The 19,892-nt window shown below is 57.7% G+C and overlaps 3 protein-coding genes across 3 annotated transcripts; 1 reads left to right on the plus strand and 2 right to left on the minus strand.

Annotated features, from left to right (window-relative positions):
* Positions 1-1,978: 1,978 nt before the first annotated feature.
* BXZ73DRAFT_59234 (uncharacterized protein) lies at positions 1,979-2,341 on the minus strand (the record flags this gene model as incomplete). The annotated part of the gene is made up of 1 exon (XM_048021679.1): positions 1,979-2,341. A coding segment is annotated over one exon (363 nt), but the record flags the coding sequence as incomplete, so codon positions are not given.
* Positions 2,342-2,591: 250 nt separating this feature from the next.
* Positions 2,592-7,088, minus strand: BXZ73DRAFT_109501 (uncharacterized protein; the record flags this gene model as incomplete). The annotated part of the gene is made up of 7 exons (XM_048017295.1): positions 2,592-2,610; positions 2,663-2,739; positions 2,799-3,653; positions 5,099-5,251; positions 6,365-6,505; positions 6,560-6,934; positions 6,996-7,088. The coding sequence occupies 7 exons, from the start codon at positions 7,086-7,088 to the stop codon at positions 2,592-2,594; spliced, it is 1,713 nt and encodes a 570-aa protein (XP_047870752.1).
* Positions 7,089-8,909: 1,821 nt separating this feature from the next.
* On the plus strand, positions 8,910-10,145 carry BXZ73DRAFT_109502 (uncharacterized protein; the record flags this gene model as incomplete). The annotated part of the gene is made up of 6 exons (XM_048017296.1): positions 8,910-9,056; positions 9,149-9,280; positions 9,345-9,497; positions 9,559-9,731; positions 9,797-9,928; positions 9,995-10,145. 6 exons carry the CDS (start codon positions 8,910-8,912, stop codon positions 10,143-10,145), a joined length of 888 nt encoding a protein of 295 aa, XP_047870753.1.
* Positions 10,146-19,892: the final 9,747 nt, after the last annotated feature.

Consider the following 19,892-nt stretch of genomic DNA (forward strand, 5'->3'; position numbering starts at 1 on the left):
CTTTCCGATCTTGTTCAACGAACTGAATCCTCACAGACCGATCTGCTCCAATGGCTCATCGAAGAGGCCCCCGCGCAACGTCAAACGGACATGCAGATCGTCGAGCGCGTAATGGACATCTACTTCGCCGCGATCCACACATCCTCCAACGTACGTGCTCCGTCCGTCTCCTAGTCTCCAGACGCTTACTGATCTTGCACCCTTCTCGCAGACGAGCACCCACGTGCTCTACTACCTCGCGACCAAGCCCGAGTGGGTCGAGACCCTCCGGGCCGAGATCGAGCCCATCGTCGCCGCCGAAGGCTGGACGAAGAACGCGATCGCGAAGATGTGGAAGCTAGACAGCATCTTCCGCGAGTCCCAGCGCATGAACGGCATCAGCGTCTGTGAGCCCATCTCCCGTCCCTCGCCTCCTCCCTGCTCACGCGTCTCGCAGTCTCCCTCACCCGCTTCGCGCTGAAGGACATCACGCTCGCCGACGGCACCTTCATCCCCAAGGGCACGAACCTCGCCGCGTCGTCCTTCGGCACGCACTTTGACGACGGCATCCTCCCCGGGGCGGCCTCGTTCGACCCGTTCCGGTGGGCGCGGATGCGGGAGGCGAGCGAGGCGGAGGCGACGAAGCACCAGTTCGTCAACACCTCGCCCGAGTACCTCCCTTTCGGGCACGGACGTCACGCGTGGTGCGCTCCTTTCTCGTCGTGTGCCGATTTCGTGGAAACTGACTCGATGGGCCGGACGCGCAGCCCCGGACGGTTCTTCGCGTCGAACGAGCTCAAGGTCTTGATTGCGTACATCATCCTCAACTACGACTTCAAGCTCGCAGGGGGCGCGACGACGCGTCCGGAGAACTTGTATATCGACGACAGCGTGGTCCCCAATCCGACTGTGGAGATTATGTTCCGCAGGCGGGAGTCGACGTCGGAATGAGGTACCGGTATTCGAAGGATATAGCTCATATACTTTCTTACATAACCGAAGCGTTCGAGGTGTTGTAGTTATACTAGCCTTCGTGGGACACGACATAGCTCGCTGCGCAATCCTAGCAGCGGGGGCACTACACGCGCCGTGCCAGCTTCGGCTTCATGCACCAGCTGGTGTGGGCAGCGGTATCGGATGTATTAAGTACTAATTGAGGGTGCATCCGCCACAAGCCGCGCGGCCGCCGACCCGTGCGCCGAGACAGTAGACAGGCATAGTACCTGAAGTACTCTACTCACACCCGTGCGAGCATCAGGAAACACTCTATACTCCGTGTGGATACAGCTTTTTCCATCGCTCCAGCGCCCCCGTTGCTGAGACGGCGCTTTCCAGCCGCGTGCTCCCGGGAATCTCGGATCACGGAGGAAAGCGCGGAATCCTCGCCGAACATGCTGGAAACCGGGACTCGATCCTGAGACACGGTTTCCATCCAGCATGCAGGGTTTCCATCCAGCATGCAGGGTATCCATCCGGCTAGGTGTGGAGGAGGGAAACTCTGTAGATACACTGGTAGATGCGGACTATACATTGATGAAAAGTGTTGGGTACATGGATGGATCAAACTCATGACATGTGTGACGCGCGTCGTGGTGCGCGCGGCCGCGTCGACGGCTGGGTTTCGACGTACACTGTTGCCCCCTCGACCGCCTGTACAGGCCTCTCGAACTCCTTCAGGGCAGGCCGGCCCCGGAAGATTCGCTGACGGCCTTCCTCTTGCAGATGCGTCTTATCCCTGGCTTACCTCAAGCACCCGTCCGCGTCACCGAACAACCAGTCAAGGATTTGGCCGCCATCGGTACGGGCCATCTTCCCCTTCTGAGAGTCCTCTTCGCGCCTGGTTCATTCACCTCGCTTAGTCAGCGACGTGTTGGTTCGTCGGGTCTACATTGAGATGCTAGATATATGCGGGGATTGGATGTAGCGCGGCGTGTGCTTGCCGAACACTCGCATTCGTGGGTCGTGCTCTGCGCATGTCCGGTAACGTGCAGGGGATGCGTCATTCAACAAATAAATACATGTGATGATCAATGTATGTGTTCAAAAACCACTCTTCGCATTCTTCAAGTACTGTCGTGGATGACCACGCTCGGTTGACCCGCTCCCTGCACCGAGGCAGTAGATGACAGCTGCGGAAAATGTCTGTGACAGGAATGATTGCTGCCCTTCTAATACCTCGTGTGTATGCTTTAGACACTGCGTATAAGCCGCTCGGTTCCTCCGGTCGCGGCTTAAACGACGTGTAAAGTTCAATGTAGGCGAGGTGGGCGTCTGGGTCTGTCGGAGTATCCCGCAGTGCCTGTAGTTCAGGAGGCAGTGAGAATACCGCGCGAACTCGGGCAACACGATAACCTGGGACTCCCTCGTCGATGCGATGTTACAATGATTAAGTGTAACTAACACACCTTGCACCCCAATTGTCTCCGCTCCGGCACGATCCTCAACATAGAGGATTGTGCTTTGCTTTGCAGGTGTTCGCTCGTCACCCGGTGTTGCATGGACGACGTCTGTGTGGGTGTCATTTCTCGTACCACGAAGCGACGGCAGTACACGCTTGAATCGGCCGAAGAGACCATAGCGATGTTTCAGCAAATTATCGGGTGATACTCGTCTTACGGGAGCGCCTTCGCTCTGCAAAAACAGAGACAGTGCACTGCCGAAAGACGGTGCATGGAAGTTGGACACGATCTCCTCGCCGGTTTTGATCCCGAGGCCAGGTTGACGGGCGATCTCGTAGTCTCCAAACGGCAAGTCCTCCACCTGTGAAACGTGACTACATTAGTCATCTCGCTAGTGGTGATTCTGACATGCATGCGTACTTGAAGATGGGATCTGTCATCGCTGCTCTTTTCCGAGGACAGGGGTGACGACATGGAAGAAGTGGATACTATGGTCGGAGAGGAGGAAGTGCTCTCAGCACGATGACTTGATGTTGACTCCGATGAGCGACAAGCCCTCTTCGCAGCACGATGCATGACCTGACTTTCCTCGGATGCGGGAGCTGGGAGAGCAGTGCCTGACAGCGTCTTCGCTGCATGTTGTGACGACGCAGGTGGTGGGGAGTTGGGATGCAGAGTGATAGGCGACGTGTCGCACCAGCGAAGGAAACTCTTGAACCAACGCATCTTCTCGCGTCGCGTTAGCCACACAACCATCTGCTTCAGGTAGTCCCTCTTGTTGGAGGCACGGTAACCCATCTTCGTACAGTCGATGTGCAAACGCTCGGAGGTCTCGGTACTGAGGCCATCACATGCACCAAAGTCGTAGATTGAGGAGGTGTAGTGGGCGGAAACCCAGTGGAGTTTCGGTATATTGAAGTGATCCCATGTTCCCAGGTCCAAGAAGACCTGCTTGTTCGTGTGGAAGAGGTCGAGAGCATCTTGCATCTGCTCCAATGTCAGGACGGTGTGGGATGGGTAGTGTGCGAGGTAGATGAAGTCGAGAACAGCTCGCGCACATTTCAAGATGCGGGAGTCGTCGTGGAGGCCGTCAACGAGACCGAGAAAGACCTTCTCCATCTGGCGGAACTCGTTCCCGGTCCACTGCGAGATCTTGGATATTCCCTTCGTGAAGACGCGGAGGCCGGGGTATGGGGGAACACGGGCAAACCGTGCATCGAGCTCGTCCTCGTGGCCCTGTGAGACCCACTGCACGAGATGGGTCTTGAAAAGGCCCTTATGGAGTTGGTGCAAAACATCGGGGACTAGTGATCACCACGGGTCACCCCCGGGTAATTTTGACTCGACCCGTACCCGGACCCGCGAAACCCGGACCCGTGGCCTCACGGGTCAGGGTACGCTCGGGTACGGCGCTTGAAACCACGGGTCAGTCACGTGTGACAGCCGGAGTCGGCGCTCACGCGCACGGCCTGCCAGGCGCGACTCACGATTTCTCCTTTCCTCCCCCTTCCTATCTCTGTTCCTCTGCTTATCTGCTTCTTGGTAACCCCCAAAGATCAGCCAAACCTAAACAGAGTACAATTCCATATGCCCTCACCCCCTTGGCGCATTTGCGGAGACGTAGTGGAGGCGGTGTGGCTCAGTGGGAGTGCAATACAAAGGTGCGCTTCCATGCACTCTTTCAAAGCGTGATCTAAAGGGAGCGCCTTTCCACAACAATGCGCGATGGATGTCCTCGACTGCCTCTGGGCACCCCGCGAGTCCACCTCTGGCTGGCTCGTCGGGAGCTGCAAGAATTTGTTCGCTCTCTGACCGGGTATGTCCCCACTCCCCTTTACGCTTTCCCCCGCGATCTTCATGCCTCTGCGCAGAAAAATTCGCCGCCCTCCCGCCCGCCCTCCGCGCTAAGCTTGGCGCAAAGCACGTCTGGCCGTATGCTATGTACGGCTTCCGCTACCGAGACCACGCACGGCTTATACCCCCTCTACCGCGAGCCTGTGTACATCACCCACGAGTTCACCCACTTCGGCGACCTCGTCTGCATTGCCGAGCCCCCCCTCACCCTCGCCGCAAAGCTCCTCCTCATCGCCTTCGTCAAGAAACATAGCTTTGAGCTCCCACCTTGCCTGTAGACCGCACCAAGGAGATCCTGTTCCGCGGGCCGACAGCCGACTCTGTCAAGTACCGCACTGTGTGCGCCGCCCACCCGCCCGCGCATGGCGACTGAGACTGGCGCACGGCACTCCCGGATCGCGTTTAGGGGCAGGAGGAGGACTGGTGGGTGTGGAGCGACCGGCGGACGAGCCTGAATGCGCGGCAGGGGAACGTCTGGGAGCGGTGGAGGGTTTGCTTCGACCCCAGGCCCGCGGCGTGCCCCTCGGCAGCTCCAATTTCACGCCTGGCTGTCTGTCCAGGCTCTGGGCTGGCCACCCCTTTGTGAGTTTCAACTTCGCCTTCCGTGTCCTCTTGCGGCGCTCACGCGCATGCCCGGACGGTGTAGGACCCGGACGTGGACAGGCACGCGCTCGCCGTGCACTCGTACATGTTCGATGCGCGGCTGGAGAACCGCCGTTCTCAGCCGCAGCCCACGCCCTCTTCTTCAACCTCCACGAGCACCACTGCATGTCCCCCACCCGGCCCCTCCCGTTCTGAGAGCCGAACACGTACTGCCCCCGGTGCCCCTTCCAAACGCCTCCCGGAGCGCCGCCCTCATCGCGCACCGCGCCCTCCGCGTCGCGCGGGCCCGGCACACGCAGGACGAGCTGCCGCATGCGTGTGGGCAGCCCGAGCCGGTACCCGTCGTAGAGCGAGGCGTAGACCTCTTCTAGCACCATCCATGGCGCGAGAACATCGGTGTGCCGAGCAGCAGGCACCTGGCGATACAGCGATGACCCGCCCAGAACGACGTCACTCGTCCACAGGGCTACTCGCACTCGCCGCTGTCCACAACTCAAGTACTCACGTGCAAGACCACACGCACTTGCTGCCAGCCTACCCCTGTGGGATCGACAATCTTGTTCGGAGACGGGAACCAATCAAGGTTGTTTGCAGCCCCACTGATCCCGCCCGCAGGCTACGACACGTCATCGCACCACCGAACCCACGCTCACGCCAGCACGGACAGGATTCATCGCCCACGCCAGCCCCAGGCGGCGCGCGGGTGACGCTGCCACTGGGGATACGCGGCCGTCAGAGGTGCTCGCACCGCACAAGCATGCGTCAGTCCATGTCGCGCACACCCTGTGAGTGCCCCACGACGAACGTTTCCGTCGACTAACCCTGCTCACTCACACAGGAACATGCCGACTCCGTGTGTACCGTTAGTGCTCGACCTTCTGACTGAATTCAAGACTATATATTACATGTATAATGTGTTCTGGGCCTACGGGTCGTCACGGGTTGCGAAGGGTTTACCCTGCGGGTGCACGGGTTAGCTGAGCACGACCCGGACCCTTACCCGTGGCACCCGACCCGCCAACCCGTACGGGTCGCCAACACCCGTGGTGATCACTATCGGGGACGATGCAGCCGAAGATGTTGACGTGAGGCAGATCCGCCCAGAACGGTTCAGGGACATCGCGTAGACCGAGCTGGGTCCGTGCGGCGTCGGATGACATATCTTGTAAGGCTGCCAGAGTCTCGTCAGGGTTGCGATAGCAGCTGTCAAGCATTTCACCGCGATCATCTGACTCAACTTTGCACGTTGGACAGCGGTTGCTCTTGGTGCAGCAGACAAGGGACTGCTCCGGGAAATCTGCAATGTACGTTGCAAGGATGGGAAACACATGCCGGACTTGTCCATCGGCACATGTCACCCATAAGCCAGTTTTGCCTGCGTCGACAAGCGGGTTGAGCATCTGCCGCATCGCGAGGTGAAAGAGGCGATGACCAGCTCTTGATCGTTCAGAGGGAGTAAAACATTCAAGCTTCGTCACCGGGAGATATCCAAGGAGAACGACGGCCTGCTGTGATGTCTGCCGTCGTACGTCTTTGTCGATATTGCCAATTGTAAGATAGACCGGATATGCTTGCTTATCACCACTGAGAACAGAAAGCTGGGTCTTGTCAGAAGCAAGCATGACCGGGGCAATCGTGGCGTCGGGAAAGCCACGCTTTGCAAGTTCTTCCTGATAATACGCCGTAAGTCACGTGATACTGTGCTTCTACGACTTCTTACTCACCTGAACACGAGCCCACCAATCCGCTGTCGACATCTCATTGATCACCCATCTTCGTCGCTCGTCAGGAGTGTCGGTTGACTGAGTCGGTTTGTCAGGCTCATCCACATACTCGCGGCGAGGTGCGTAGCTTTGAACACCTCGAAAGTTTGGATTTCCGAGAAGCTCAACGACAACCTCTACAGGATTTCGAGCCCAGCAGTAGACGACCTCTGTCATCAGGTCGCCCTTCTCATCCACTCGATTCCCCGTTATCCTGGTTTCGATGAGCGACCACGAGGCTCGGGGACCTGGTAAGAGGTCGACCGTGTCCAGGAAAGACTTGGAGTCGCGAAACGAGGTGTATTCACGTGGGGAAGAAGTGTAGCATCGAGAGAACTTAACAACCAGGTGCGAAAATGAATGCCTGAATGCCGATGCAAGATACGAGCTCACGTACCATGTCGCTGCGCAGCAACCTATCTGTGCTCCCCTGACTAAAATTCCCTTCGATGATGATGTCCGCAAGCTGGACTTCTCCCCGGCTGGCCATGGGAGCGTGATTGGGCTGTCCCGCTTGAAGTCGTGCTGCTCTCTCGAGCTCGAATACTGTAGGGCTCTGCCAGTAAGCCTTGCCTGGCTGCGGACAAGCAGTATCGTGCACAGATGAGGTCCCTGCATAATCCGGTGAGTTTGCGACACAGGTCGGCAGGGTAGCTGTCATCTTGAACTTACCAGAACCACTGCCAGCCTCTTGGTTCCTCGTGCTTGTCGCCGATGAAGCCGGGACACCCCTCGTGTCGTGTTCAGGCGAGTGGGGTCTTTTTCGGGTTTGGGACAGCGACTCAGGTGCGTGGGTAAGGGAACGACCCGCGAGATGACGGGGTCTCGGAGCTGACATAGGCCGTATATGAGGTATCTGAGGATGAGCACTTGAAGCAGCAGCGCTGGGTCGAAGGCGACGAAGAAATAGCACAAAGAGAGCAGCAGATAGAGGGTCCGACGCAGAGGACGGTGAGCGTGTCGGAGTCGGTCTGAGGAGGGCGCAAGAGAGTGTGCTTACTTAATCTGCCCGCTGCTCCAGCACATTCGCGTCTCGCGTTTCAACCGACGTGGCAACTGCTCCGCATCCACTACCACCACTGTCCTATTGTTACCGCCTTCATTTTACACCGCCCCTAATTCTCATAGTGAGCGCATCTCTTCTGCTTCCATGAAATCCTTATATTCATAACTCTGTTCGCAGATGTCTCGAACTTCTGGAACAAATCGCCGTGGCCGGGGATCAGGACAGTCAAAGGGTCGTGGAAGACCTGCGAAGACCACCGGTGTTCAGACACGTTCATCTTCAGCTCATCAAGCCACGCAAAAAGAGAACACGTCGCCCCAGGATGTTTCCGACAACGCCGACAAGACTCTCAGCACGGATCCGAGCTCAAACGAGTCGTCAACCATGGGCCGGCGTGTCAAACGCACTCTGCGGCCAACCCGACACGCAGATCCAGGTACGTTTATCGTGTCAAGTTTCCATAACGTTGCTTCGTAGTGACATGGTTCCGCCCCCTTGTTTCCCTGTTTAGCACTTGTTCATGCAATGCGGCCAGGTTCAGTCCGAGGACGAACAGCCAGTCACTCTCAAGGAGACGGCACTAGTAGCGACGATGACGACGGAAGCCCGACGGCTGACGACGTTCGCCGTGAAATGGGGCTTGGATCGGACGACGAAGACTTCAACATTGACCCGCGCTTGCGTTCTCGAAGGCCCATCAACCCCTCGCCTCCGACACCAAACTCCGAGTCACCGTCGGATGGCCAGTTGGGTGTGGTACAATCGTCGCAAGCCGGGATGGTATGTGATTCAATCTCAACTGTATGTTATACGTTCCTCGACTCAGCCACCACCTCGACGATTAGATGACGGCAACAGTCCATCAACCACACGTGCCAATTTCGCGCGCTATTCCCAGCCAGACCCATGTCATCCCTTCGCCTCAAACGCCCAACCCTCCGCAAATCCTCAATTATGTTACTACTATACCCCAATTCACCGCTCCTATGTTCGATATCTCTTCTAGTCGGGTTTCTCCTCCATCGGGTGAGGATAGAATCTAGATCGTGTCACGCTATCGATGTCGCTCGTTCACTGATATTCACGCTCTTAGGGCAGTATTCTCCTTCTCCCATGGCCGCAGCATCGCCTACCGTCCCTGCACGCCGTTCAGCTTCGGAAGCCTTCTCAGATCATTCTGATACAGAGGACGATGCAGCCAAGCGACGCGCTGCTCGACGCGCTGCTGCCAACGCCTCTCGCCAACGCTACAAGCATTACGTTAACGACGATCTCTTATACAAGATAATGCGTAAAGCGGGCGATATGGCACAGGTGGAATTCGCGACTTCCAATCCCTTTCCGGATCCTCAAGAGCGCGCGAATATTGCGCAATCAGCCTTCCGTGAAGCGCTTGCGCTCAGCGACCTTGCGGATGACTTCCACACGCTGACGAGGAAGGACATGAAGCTGGTGAGTGATCTTTTGAACTTCTGAGACTGCACATTCCGATAAAATCTTGTTCGCTTCAAGGAGAAGACACGAACATTCGATCACGCGTTCAGAAGGCCGCGGTAACGCTAGTCCCCACAGCCTACGGCCTCTGCAAGGCGCCAAGGAACGAGCAGCACAAGCAAGCCAACAAGGCTCAGGTTTCCAAGCTCCTCGCTAACGAAGGCAAACTGTTCCACTGCGAGGTGTGTCAGTCTGTGTCCGTCCCCGCAGTGTGTGCTTGCCGAGGCAAACTTCCATATCACGCAGGATCCGGTCACTGGACGAGGTCGTTTCCAGCATCAAGTCATCGCCGAGATCATCCACGAGGTATTCTTCTCTCATCCAAGTTCGCTTGGCTGCATCTATCAGGATCATTTCAAGACGATCTCGAATGAGCTCATAGCCCTTGTCCTGACGTCGGTAAGTCTTGTATGATTTGCTCACAGAACAGAAAAGCGAGGCTGATTCATTTGGGTCATAGGTTCGTCACACTCTGAAGATGTATGAGACTGGGCTCAAAGTCACTGCCCCGTTTCGTGCTGTGATCGAGTACAAGGTATACGATCAGTATCTCGACGCGCTCAGTGACTACGACTCCGGTTCTGTCAAGTCCCTCTGGAGAAGATATCGCCGTGATATATTCAAACAGGGACTGTAGGTTATATCTTCATGTGATGATGCATGCAGAACACCACTAAATCCCCATATATTGGCGGCAGAGCGTACTCCGGGTGTGTCGAGAAAGCGGACAATGTTGAACGGGTGGTCGACGTTCTCGAGCCTGAAGCGATGGAAGAAGAACTCCAGTACATGCTATCGAAGTACGGTGATGACTCCGGCGATGATGAGCCGTCAGTGTCGCAAGCGTCGTCACCACCCATCCGACTCTACTCACCCTCCTGTGCGAACGAACGCAGCCGCCATCCGCCTCGCGTTGAAGGTCCCTCGTCTACCAGCCGGTCAACACCCTCGGGGGAACCGGAAGACACGTCCGCAGCGTCAGGGGAGCCGGAAGACACGTCCGATGCTGACGAGGTCGAGGCGGGACGACCATCTCGTGGTCACTAACGAGCATCGAGATCTTGACTGCCCTCATATACACAAGCTCATTCTGACAACATTACACTAGATTCGTTTACTGCTGCTATTCCTGTACCGTAATCGCCCCCGCTCGTTACATTACCCTTCCTATCAATGCTTTTAATGTCCTTTTACACGTGTGCTGCATGAACCAGGCTGCCCTTGTTATCCGATATATCGAACGGCGTCCATGTACCGACTGTCGTTTCCACTCGATATATGTGATTTACATGCACGACGTGCTATCCGTCCAGTCTTTAGTGGAGTCCGCAGTCGCCATGCGCACCTGGATGGAAGGCGTGCAGTCCGGACAGACACGGACTCTCTAGACGGAGACCCGCTGATCCATCCCAACTCTCGTGGAGTCCGCAGTCGCCGGGCAAACCTGGATGGAAAGCGTGCAGTCCGGATGGAAAATCGGTCTCTAGATGGAGACCCACTGATCCATCCCGACTCTCGTGGAGTCCACAGTCGCCGGACGTGCGTGGATGGAAACCGCGCACTCCGGATGGAATCTCGGAGAGCTAGATGGAGACCCGCCGCTCCATCCCGAAGCTCCCGGATCGGCCCGTCTCCCGATAACAGGGGGCGATTTCCATCGCTCCATCGCTCCATGCAGTACCTTACGGCGCGGATGGAACCAAAGGCGTTTCCTGATGAGAGACTCTGTATGGCTTAAGTGAATGACCATACAGGTGCAAACTGAGGCATGAAAAGCTGCCCGTAGTGCTCTCAAAATGGTTTTTGGGACGCAGATGCCATTGGTCTGTCGTCGTTGGAACAATGAGCACGACAAGCGCTTGCACTGGCTGCAGCGCCCGCAGAATTCAACCATGCACGTGACTTGACCACCATTGGCGATATTTCACTCATATATTGAGCACATCCGCACCAAATCCCTTCAAACTTTCAAAAGTGTTAGATGTATTATACTTTAGTACGAATATCAATTTTATAGCAGCGAGAAGCGATTTATGTTGACATAGAGGCAAAACATGCAAGACTGACGATTTTGAAAATAGACGCTGTACCGTGAAGTTTGTCCTTGTTGTGATCTCAGCTCACCCTCTCAAGGCGCTTAACTGCTCGCTTCGCTCGCAACCACAATGTCCGTCGGGTTGAATCACGCATTACATCCTGTCGCGGAGACCCGATGATGGGACGCTAACGCCGGGAGGCGCGCGAAAGAGTGGTGCGAGGGCACGCGTACGAGTCCGTCGAGCTTGTACCACGGGAAGTCGGCCCGGCGCGAGAGGAGAAGACGAGCGCGTGAAGGAGAGGGAAGAAGCGCGATGAGTGCGGAGACGATGCGGAGGACGATGGGACGGCTGAGGCGAGACGGACGGCGGCTGAAGGCTGAGGTGCGGAAGGCGGAGGGCTGAAGGCGGAGGCGGCGGCGGCAGACGGACGGATGTCTTGGGGTGAGTAGCACGCACTGTGGGGGGCGTCGAAAACTGTAGATAGAGCACAACGACGTCTAGACTAAATACATGGGTGGGTGTGAGGCGTAGTAACGAGTCCGTGCAGGCTGAGAGCGGGCATGCCGGCGAAGGAATGAGGCAGAATAATCGAAAGGAACGTAGGGAGAGAGACGAGGGAGTGTAAAGTGGAGGCCGCGCAGCGACCATGTGGTCACGAGATATGATAGCGAGACATGCGGAGGTGGTTGGTAGCGTGGATAAGGTACCGAAAGAGCTCGGATGTCGTAAAACTAGACCGAAGGGAGCCGGAACGGAGCGGAGCGGGAGATGCGGGGCAACGAGAGGGAACCGCGCGTGCGCGCGCAGCAACGCGGTGGCGGCGACGTCGGGCTGGCATGGGGCGCGCGCGTCGGCGCGCGGGGTGTGGGGGATTGTCGAATCCGATGCGCGCGTGTGTCGGCGGCGGAGCGGTTGGTAGCGGAGCGGTTGTAGTTGGGCCGTTTGGTACGATGCGCGCCGGACGCGCGTGGCCGCGCGGCGTGCGCATCACCGATACCCGTCCATCCTCTATCACGGCTCCGCAACAAAGTCCGTCCTGACGTCGACCCGATGTCCAGCGTTCGGAAACAACGCGCTGAGGAACGCGCGGACCTCGCGCTTCGCGTCCTCCTCCCGCCCACCACACACCTCCACCGCGCCCAGTCGCAGGTCGTGCAGCGCGCGGTGCGGCGCGGCGGAGGCGGCGGCGGCGGCAACGTCCAGCGCCCCGGGGGTGAACAACGTCTGCGGGAGCTGCAGCGCGCGCAGCTCCGGGAGAACGCGTGCGAGCGCCAGCAGCGCGCCGAGCGGTGCCGCGCTGCGCGTGCGCTGGGTGTAGAGGTCCCCCGCGATCCGGAGCTCGACGAGGGCGGGCCACATGGCGGGGATCTTGCGGAGGTCGTTGGCGTTGTAGACCAGGTATTCGCCTTTGACGGTGACGTTGACTACGCGGAGGCGCTGTAGAGGCGCGAGGGGGGCGACGACGTCGGAGAGGCGGATGCGGCGGCTCAACTTTGAGTGGATGTTCAGCGTGAGTTCGGTGAGATTCGAGTGGGTGGCTGCGATGGCGTTGAAGGGGAGGCTGAGGTCCCCGTTGTAGCCGCGGCGGTCGAAGGTGTAGGAGAGTGAGCGGAGGGCGGGAAGCGCGGTGGAGAGGAATATGGGAAGAGAGGACACGTTTCGGTCAACGGAGATCTCGAGGTGCTGAAGAAAAGGTAGAGACACAAGATTTGTCGGGCGGGATCGGGGGGTGGAACTGGTGTTGGAAGTGAGTGATTGGAGTGTGGGAGGGTTGGCTATGAAGGCTATATTTTCGGCCTGCGGATCGTCCCCGTATGCGCGAAGTATCTTCAGATGTCGGTGCTCGGAAAGCAAGGATATCCACTCGGTAGTAGCGATAGTAGCGCCTTCCAAGTTGGGGCAGCGTGCAAGGAGATGGTTGGAAACTACGGTGTTCCAACCCTTCGAGGTAGTATAATAGATACCTTCAATCTCCGCCCAGCGTACACTGGGTGATAGCAGTGCGAGCTGTCCGCTCTGTTGCATCGAGGTTTGGGTGTAAGCGTGCTGATGCTTCAGCGTGACCCAACGAAGACGGGAGAGAAGAGGGGAGTCGTCCTTCGTAAGCAATGCATCAAGTTCTGTCCAAATCGATGGCCTCTGTGGATATGTGGAGAACGAGAGGGTGATCTTTTGTACATAACTTGCATACATCTTGAAGTGGGTCCATGCTGGGTGCAACCGTAGGTCGTGCGCTGACTCGATGTGCGCGACGGTCTACAACGAAGATGTCAGTTCTCAGAATAATATCGCAAGCGATCGTGAAACACTTGCATAATACCACTCCGAATATGAGAAGGAAGGATATTGATCCTCGTCCAATGCATTGGTTTGGGGCTGTGCGATTCCCAAGGTATGAAGAAGTGAGACCAAGGGATAATCGCTGGGTAGTGATTTCCAGAGAACACTCAGAGCGATAGTGGAGAGAGCTCTACAAGACAGGGAGAACGCGAGGAGAGCCATGCGAGACGCCTCGTCCGTACTGTCTAGGCTTGAGATTATCCCCGGAAAGACGTCGTGTACAAGCCGGAGAGGGCTCGACATCTCCTTGGCGAGGGAGGTGAGACTCGGATCCGCATGCAGTGTGATGATAGGCATACCTCTACGACCAGTGTAGGTTGACGAGCAGTCCCAGCGAGGATCGAACGATGGTGGGGAGCAAGAGACGCGTCCGCGGCGCATCGTCTCGACTGCCGCTTAAAGCGTGATCGTGATCCTCCACGGTCGATCACAAGTCTCGTGATCAGGATCACGCTGTGAGGCACATGAATCATGATCAAATCGCGCTTGTCTCAAGACTCATGCCTCCAACCTAGATATGTACGTAAGGACCTGCAGTCGAGGGCGAAGTATTTGCGCTTGGTACTTATCAAACTCACACTTCAAGCGGAGGGCCCTGTCGCGCGCCGAACCAGCCCCTCTGTGGCACAAGCGCTCATCAGCCCCGCATGAAGTCCATCCCTTCCTCCGACAACGTCCCCATTGCCTTCACCCACGCCTCGTTCTTTAGCACAACCATCCTCAACCGCGGCGGGCTTCTTCCGTAGCTTTTGCGCCCGCTCACCGCCCGTGGAAGCGACCACAGGAGACGCGACTATATACAGAAGCCGAGCCGGAGCCAGACCGTCGTGCGCCTTTCGCACCGTCGACGCCCAAAGATACAACCTGTGACATATGACTGCACGCGTGCCCTCACTAGGTCTATAGACTACACAGAACTCCACTCCATTTCGGCTGGAACAACATCCGGAGGAACGCGCACATCTCTTGCGCCGCGGCCTACCTCCACATACATCATTCGGGACCAGCTTGAGGTCGTCCAGAGCACGGTGCGACTTGACGAACTTGTACAAGATCCTCGGAGCAAACCCAGTCCTGGGGAGGTGCAGCACGCGCATCTCGGGGCAGGCGCGCGCGAGCTCCGCGGGTTTACTATCCCGCACACCTCCTCGCGCTGGCCCCCCGAATCCCCGCCGCCCGGTCGTCGACAGCGACCGGAAGCTCTGGGACGGACATGCAACCTCGGACGCCTCTTCGCGTCGAACGAGCTCAAGGTCTTGATGGCGTACATACTCATCGCGGGGGACGAGACGACGCGTCCGCAGAACCTCGACGAGAGCGTGGTTCCCGGTCCAACCATGTGGGGATTATGCTCCGTACGCGCGAGTCAGTGTTATTCACACTAGTGTTCGTTGCTCCTTTTTGACGAGATACGCACTTGCCACTAGTATCATGCTGGAGTATTTGCACAGGTGGTGAATGGAGGAGGGAGCGAACTTGGGCCCGGGTCGTAAGACGTCATCGACTAAGTATCGTTGCTGTGATCTCTCAAGTGCATTTGACCGGGCAGGACAATTGACACGTCTTGACAACTTGCATCTGCATTCTTTGCGACGTACCTACTACACCCTCATTTTTCGCTGTGTAATTAACTGCTGTTCCGACATAGCCGTTTGTTCTTAACGTGTTCTCGTAGGCGTCACAGGCTCGAGTTCAGGGTCCTTCCTGATGCTCCACTTTGCTCACGGTTCGAATGCGCTTGTTCTGGAGGCTCGGCCCGCTCTCCATCTCGAATCGCGCTTCTCCTCCTGCCCTCTGCTGCGACCACTCTCGAGGCCTTCCTGTACGCCCCATACCACTTTTTCCTGAGACACCCATAGAATACATCAGCAGAGGCATTTCCTAGCGAGCCTTTTCTCAAAAGTCAGCGCGAAACGGACCGCTTCGACGAGGCTAGCGCACAAGCCCAGCTACGTCAAATACGGCCAACCCGTCGCATTGGATGAGTAAAAGGAAACTGAGGGATGATGAAGACATCGTGCGAGAGATTCGCAAGTCCGCGAGGCAGCGCGGAGTAGCAGCTCCATGTGAGTTCTCGTATTTCCTTCCGCGCGTTTCGAGTACTCGTTGAGCCTCCGTCGCCAAGACATACGCACCTCTCTATCTCCGGAGGTGGAGGCCCGAGCCGAGCGTCGACGTCGGGTCTCGAGGGTGCTGAGGGAGGACACGGATCCGCTCGACGTCATCGAGCTCTTCTCCGATATGGACGACGACACCCTCCTCAAGAATGCGTACGCGTCCGACTCTTCGTCCGAATGCAGCTTACACGAGAGCAAGCAGAGGGTTCGCGAAGCTCTGGGAGGTCCCGTCGACGACGTGAAACACGACAATGATAAGACGTCATCTCGGGGCCAATACAGGCAACATGGGTTCGAGGAGCAGTCTTTCGCCTCGCACCAGGATAGACAGGTGAGTGTCGACTCACCTCACGCACATACGCGTTCTGATGTCTCTTGGACGCGCAGGCACCTCCGATGCTGCTGGCCGCGATCGAAAAGCTGAAGGAGCGCCACCCCACCGCGAATGTGGAACCGTGCTACACCGGCGAGGAGGTTCCGCGACACTGGAAGGTGAGATGCTGTGACTGTGATCAGGTCCGTCATCCTCTCGCTCCACGCGCACGGGATGTGAACTCACGTCGCTCTCTCGATAGCTCATCGCTACAGGCCCGGGCTCCCTGGCCGCCATTCCCTGCGTGTACCTCCACATAAAGAGCATACATGCCGACGTGAGGGATGGGGGCGATGCCGCCGCGGGCAGCAGCCAGTCGGACGCGGCACGAGGTCCTCTCCCGCGGCGGCGGGCCCGATCTCCGTTGACGAGTGCGAAACGCGGGCGTCCGTCTGGCTCTGGCTCCGGCTCTGCTTCTGCAGTCGCGTCTCCCGCAACGGCTCCCAAGGGCGGTGCGCGCACGCAAAAACGACGGAAGAAGCTTGCCGCGGAAGCCCCTGGGGAAGCGGCGGCGGTCGACGCTGCGACGCAGTTCTGTGCCGACTTCGGGATGGAGGCGGAGGACGCGGAACGGCTGAGGAGCGTCGGGCTGAAGAACGAGGCGCGGGTGAAGGCGATGGGGACGCTGTCGGAGGAGGGGATGGGGATGCTGATGGAGGCGCTGAAGGGGGAAGGGATGGACTTTGCGGGGAGGCTGCTTGTGCGGGAGGGGCTGGTTCGACGCGCGGCAGGGTCTGCTTGAAGTGTGGGTTCAAGTATCAAGCACAGATCTGTCCACATTGAAGTCAGTTACAAATTTTCAATTGGCTAGATTTGATCATCATTCATTTGTCTCAGAGTCAGACCTAGTCAGACTAACCCGAACTTCGAACGCCGTTGAAGATACGCGCGCAAGCGCCAAATCCGCTTAGATTAGATCAACGGACCCTTTACTTACATAGTCTTCTATTGTCTCGATACAAGTACACGCTTATCAGATTACAACTCATTGTTAGTACTTTACTATACACTTTGTTCTCACATGTACTATATACCGTAGACACGCGTCTCGCACTGAATACGATCTATGTGAGCTTCTACAAACGCGCTTGACTCCGCTCCATTCACACCGCTATCGCGCATCCTCCCGAACTCACCGGTTTTGCAGTCCGAGGGTTGGGCAACGACACTCGAAATAGCCCATTCCTGCGCCCCGTCCCTGGGTCAGCCGGCCTCGTCGTCTGGATCTGTTTCCTATACTCACAAGTTGTTCCTCCGTACAGATCGGAGTCGGGACTCCCCTTCCCGTCCACGTCCGATGATACAAACATGCCGCACCCCTACTTCAAGTCGGAGAGGCAACCCCCTCAGAGTGTTGTCGGCGTGAAACCCCCAAGGATCTCCCACCCCAAGTCGCCTCCGAGGCCAAACAAGAACGCAGATGATGAGGGAGTAGTGCGCGAGATCCGCAAGTCAGCGAGGCAGCGCGGCGTGGCGGCCCCTTGTGAGTACCTGCGCCCCCCTTGCACGCGTCTCGAACACGAGCTGAGGGTCGAGATCGAGACATTCGCACCTCTCTGTCTCCCGAGGCGCAGAGCCGCGCGGGGCGCCGTAATCGCGCTTGGTTCTTGGATGACCTCGATGTCACCAAGTCGTCCGAGGATGAAGGAGATGACGAGGACGAGGATGAGCCCAGGAGATCCTACGCGAAACGGCCTCAGTGGTATGAATCCAGCAAACGGAAAGCACCCGAATACTTCGGCATGGAAACGGTGGACGATGACCCCCAGGACGACAAAAATGGCACTAACAAAACACCTGCGATAACTCGCCGTGAGCGTATCGAGCACTGCGACAATCCGTTCTTCGTCCGGTACCGTGGTGGAAACTCCAAGGTTAGTATCTGTACTAGGCTGTATCTTGTCTCGTAGATCGGCGTCCGTGCTTACTTCTTCGACATTTGTACAGGCTCCTCCGTCGTTGCTGGCGTCCATGGAAAAGCTGAGAAGGGGGTACCCCGCCGCAAAAGTTCAGCTATACCATTCCAAGGGCAGACACCCACGCCACTGGAAGGTCAAGTGCTCCAACTGCGACTGCGTTCGTCGTCCTCTAGGGTCCCCACGTATCTCTTCGGAATGCACGCTCACCTCTTTCGTTGCTCCCCCAACAGTTCATCGCTACCGGGCCCGGGCCCGTGGGTGCGATTCCGAGCGTTTACCGGCATATGAAGAGCGTCCTCCACGAGCCGGCATCCGCTGGTAAAGACAAAGGAGCAGCCGCTCGAGGCCCAAGCGGCAGTTCGAGCTCGAGCGCGAAGACTGCGAAGAGCCACGCGGAACGCGCACACGCTCCTGCAGGTTCCGCTTCCGCATCCGCCTCAGCCACCGCGGCCCCCGTGAAGGGATCCGGAGGCGCCGCGCCCCCGCGGAAGCGGCAGAAGCTCGCGGGGGAGGCGGAGCTCGACGCTGCCGCACGCTTCTGCGCGGAGTTCGGGATGGAGGTGGCGGATGCGGAGCGGCTGAGGAGGGTGGGGCAGAACAACGAGGGGCGGATGAAGGCGCTGGGGAAGGCGTCGGAGGGGACGCTGGAGCGGTTGATGAGCGCGTTGAAGGACGCGGGGCTGGACTATCCCGGACAGCTCCTCGTCAGGGAGGGTTTGGTGCAGAGGGCGGCGAGTGGTCCTTGACTGTGTTTCTGTCTTGTGCGCTGGCGGGTTTGGTATGAAAACAGAGTCTTGGTGACGGCTTTCTGAGACCGGATGGTGTCGCAATTTGAATATTGGAGTCTTGACGACCAGAACGTGACTGACGCGAGATGGAACGATCATGTGACTGTGACAGGCGACCCAGCCTGTCACACTCGCACCAGCGACCATCGTTTTGGACTGGTGAACGTTTGAACCTTCAGTCCACACCCTCCACACCTTCAGACATGTCACTTTCGTGTCATCATATTCCACAAAAGCGTATTTTATGAGACCAATGTCTTAGGTGCTCCCGAAAAGAAAAGCCTTTTGTGTGATGAGCTCAGCAGCTGGCATCACACGCCGCCCAGTACGCACCGTGTATTCTTCCTACTTTTCTCTAACCTGCCATATGATGTTTCAGGGACGGAAGCGACATCCGAGAGTGAAGTGAAGAACCCTCGAGACAGGACCATCAGATGTGAGGTGAATCGTGATAGTAGCTGGGTGCCCACATTTCTTCCACGCATTCTGAGACGTGCTCCTCACGCGGGTGTGTGCGTACACTCGGTAGTCGCATCAACATATTCCACGACAATTAAAGCGTACTCGCGAAGTTCTCGAAGATACATAACCCGAGCTGCACCCAGGAACCCCGTCCCAGAGTTCAACGTACGGACACTGCGTCGAACGGCGATGGAGCGCGCGCCACCGCCAACAATCCTTTGTTTGCTGTGACTCTGCTGGGCCACGAAACGCACAAGGTCAAGCTGTGATACGTACCAACGGCATAAACATACCGCTCCTCTGCTCACACTTCCAGTAGGTTGACCTTGTCCATCCGCAGTTGACCAGGTTCTCGTACCACCGAGCAGACGACTTGACGATGTACCACCCCGTTGAGAGCCCTCCACGGCAGGACAAGCTGAAATGCCGCGCCTGCAGCCAAGCGCGTGTCTACTTGATCACAGTGCACGTTCTCGGGGCGTACCGCTCACCTCACCGTGTCGCCGTCGCTAGTTAATCGCTAGAGTCCCAGGCCTCGAGCTCGAAGCCACGGTGGAGTCAGCTCATCCCTAGGAGTCCGCCCCAGTAGACGGTCGCTGGAGTGCAACGCTACCGGTTCCCCACCGACAACGCCAGTGCAGACCGGCGCGTTTGGGACAGCTCCTCGGGCTCCTCTCGAAGGGAGCGCGTCTCCACTCGGGGCGGATGAGGGCACTAGGTAGGGCGTCGAAGGAGGAGGTTGATGGTGGCATCGGA

This window comes from Epithele typhae, assembly GCF_022376455.1.
Source record: "Epithele typhae strain CBS 203.58 chromosome Unknown BXZ73scaffold_252, whole genome shotgun sequence".
Lineage (NCBI taxonomy): Eukaryota > Fungi > Basidiomycota > Agaricomycetes > Polyporales > Epitheliaceae > Epithele > Epithele typhae.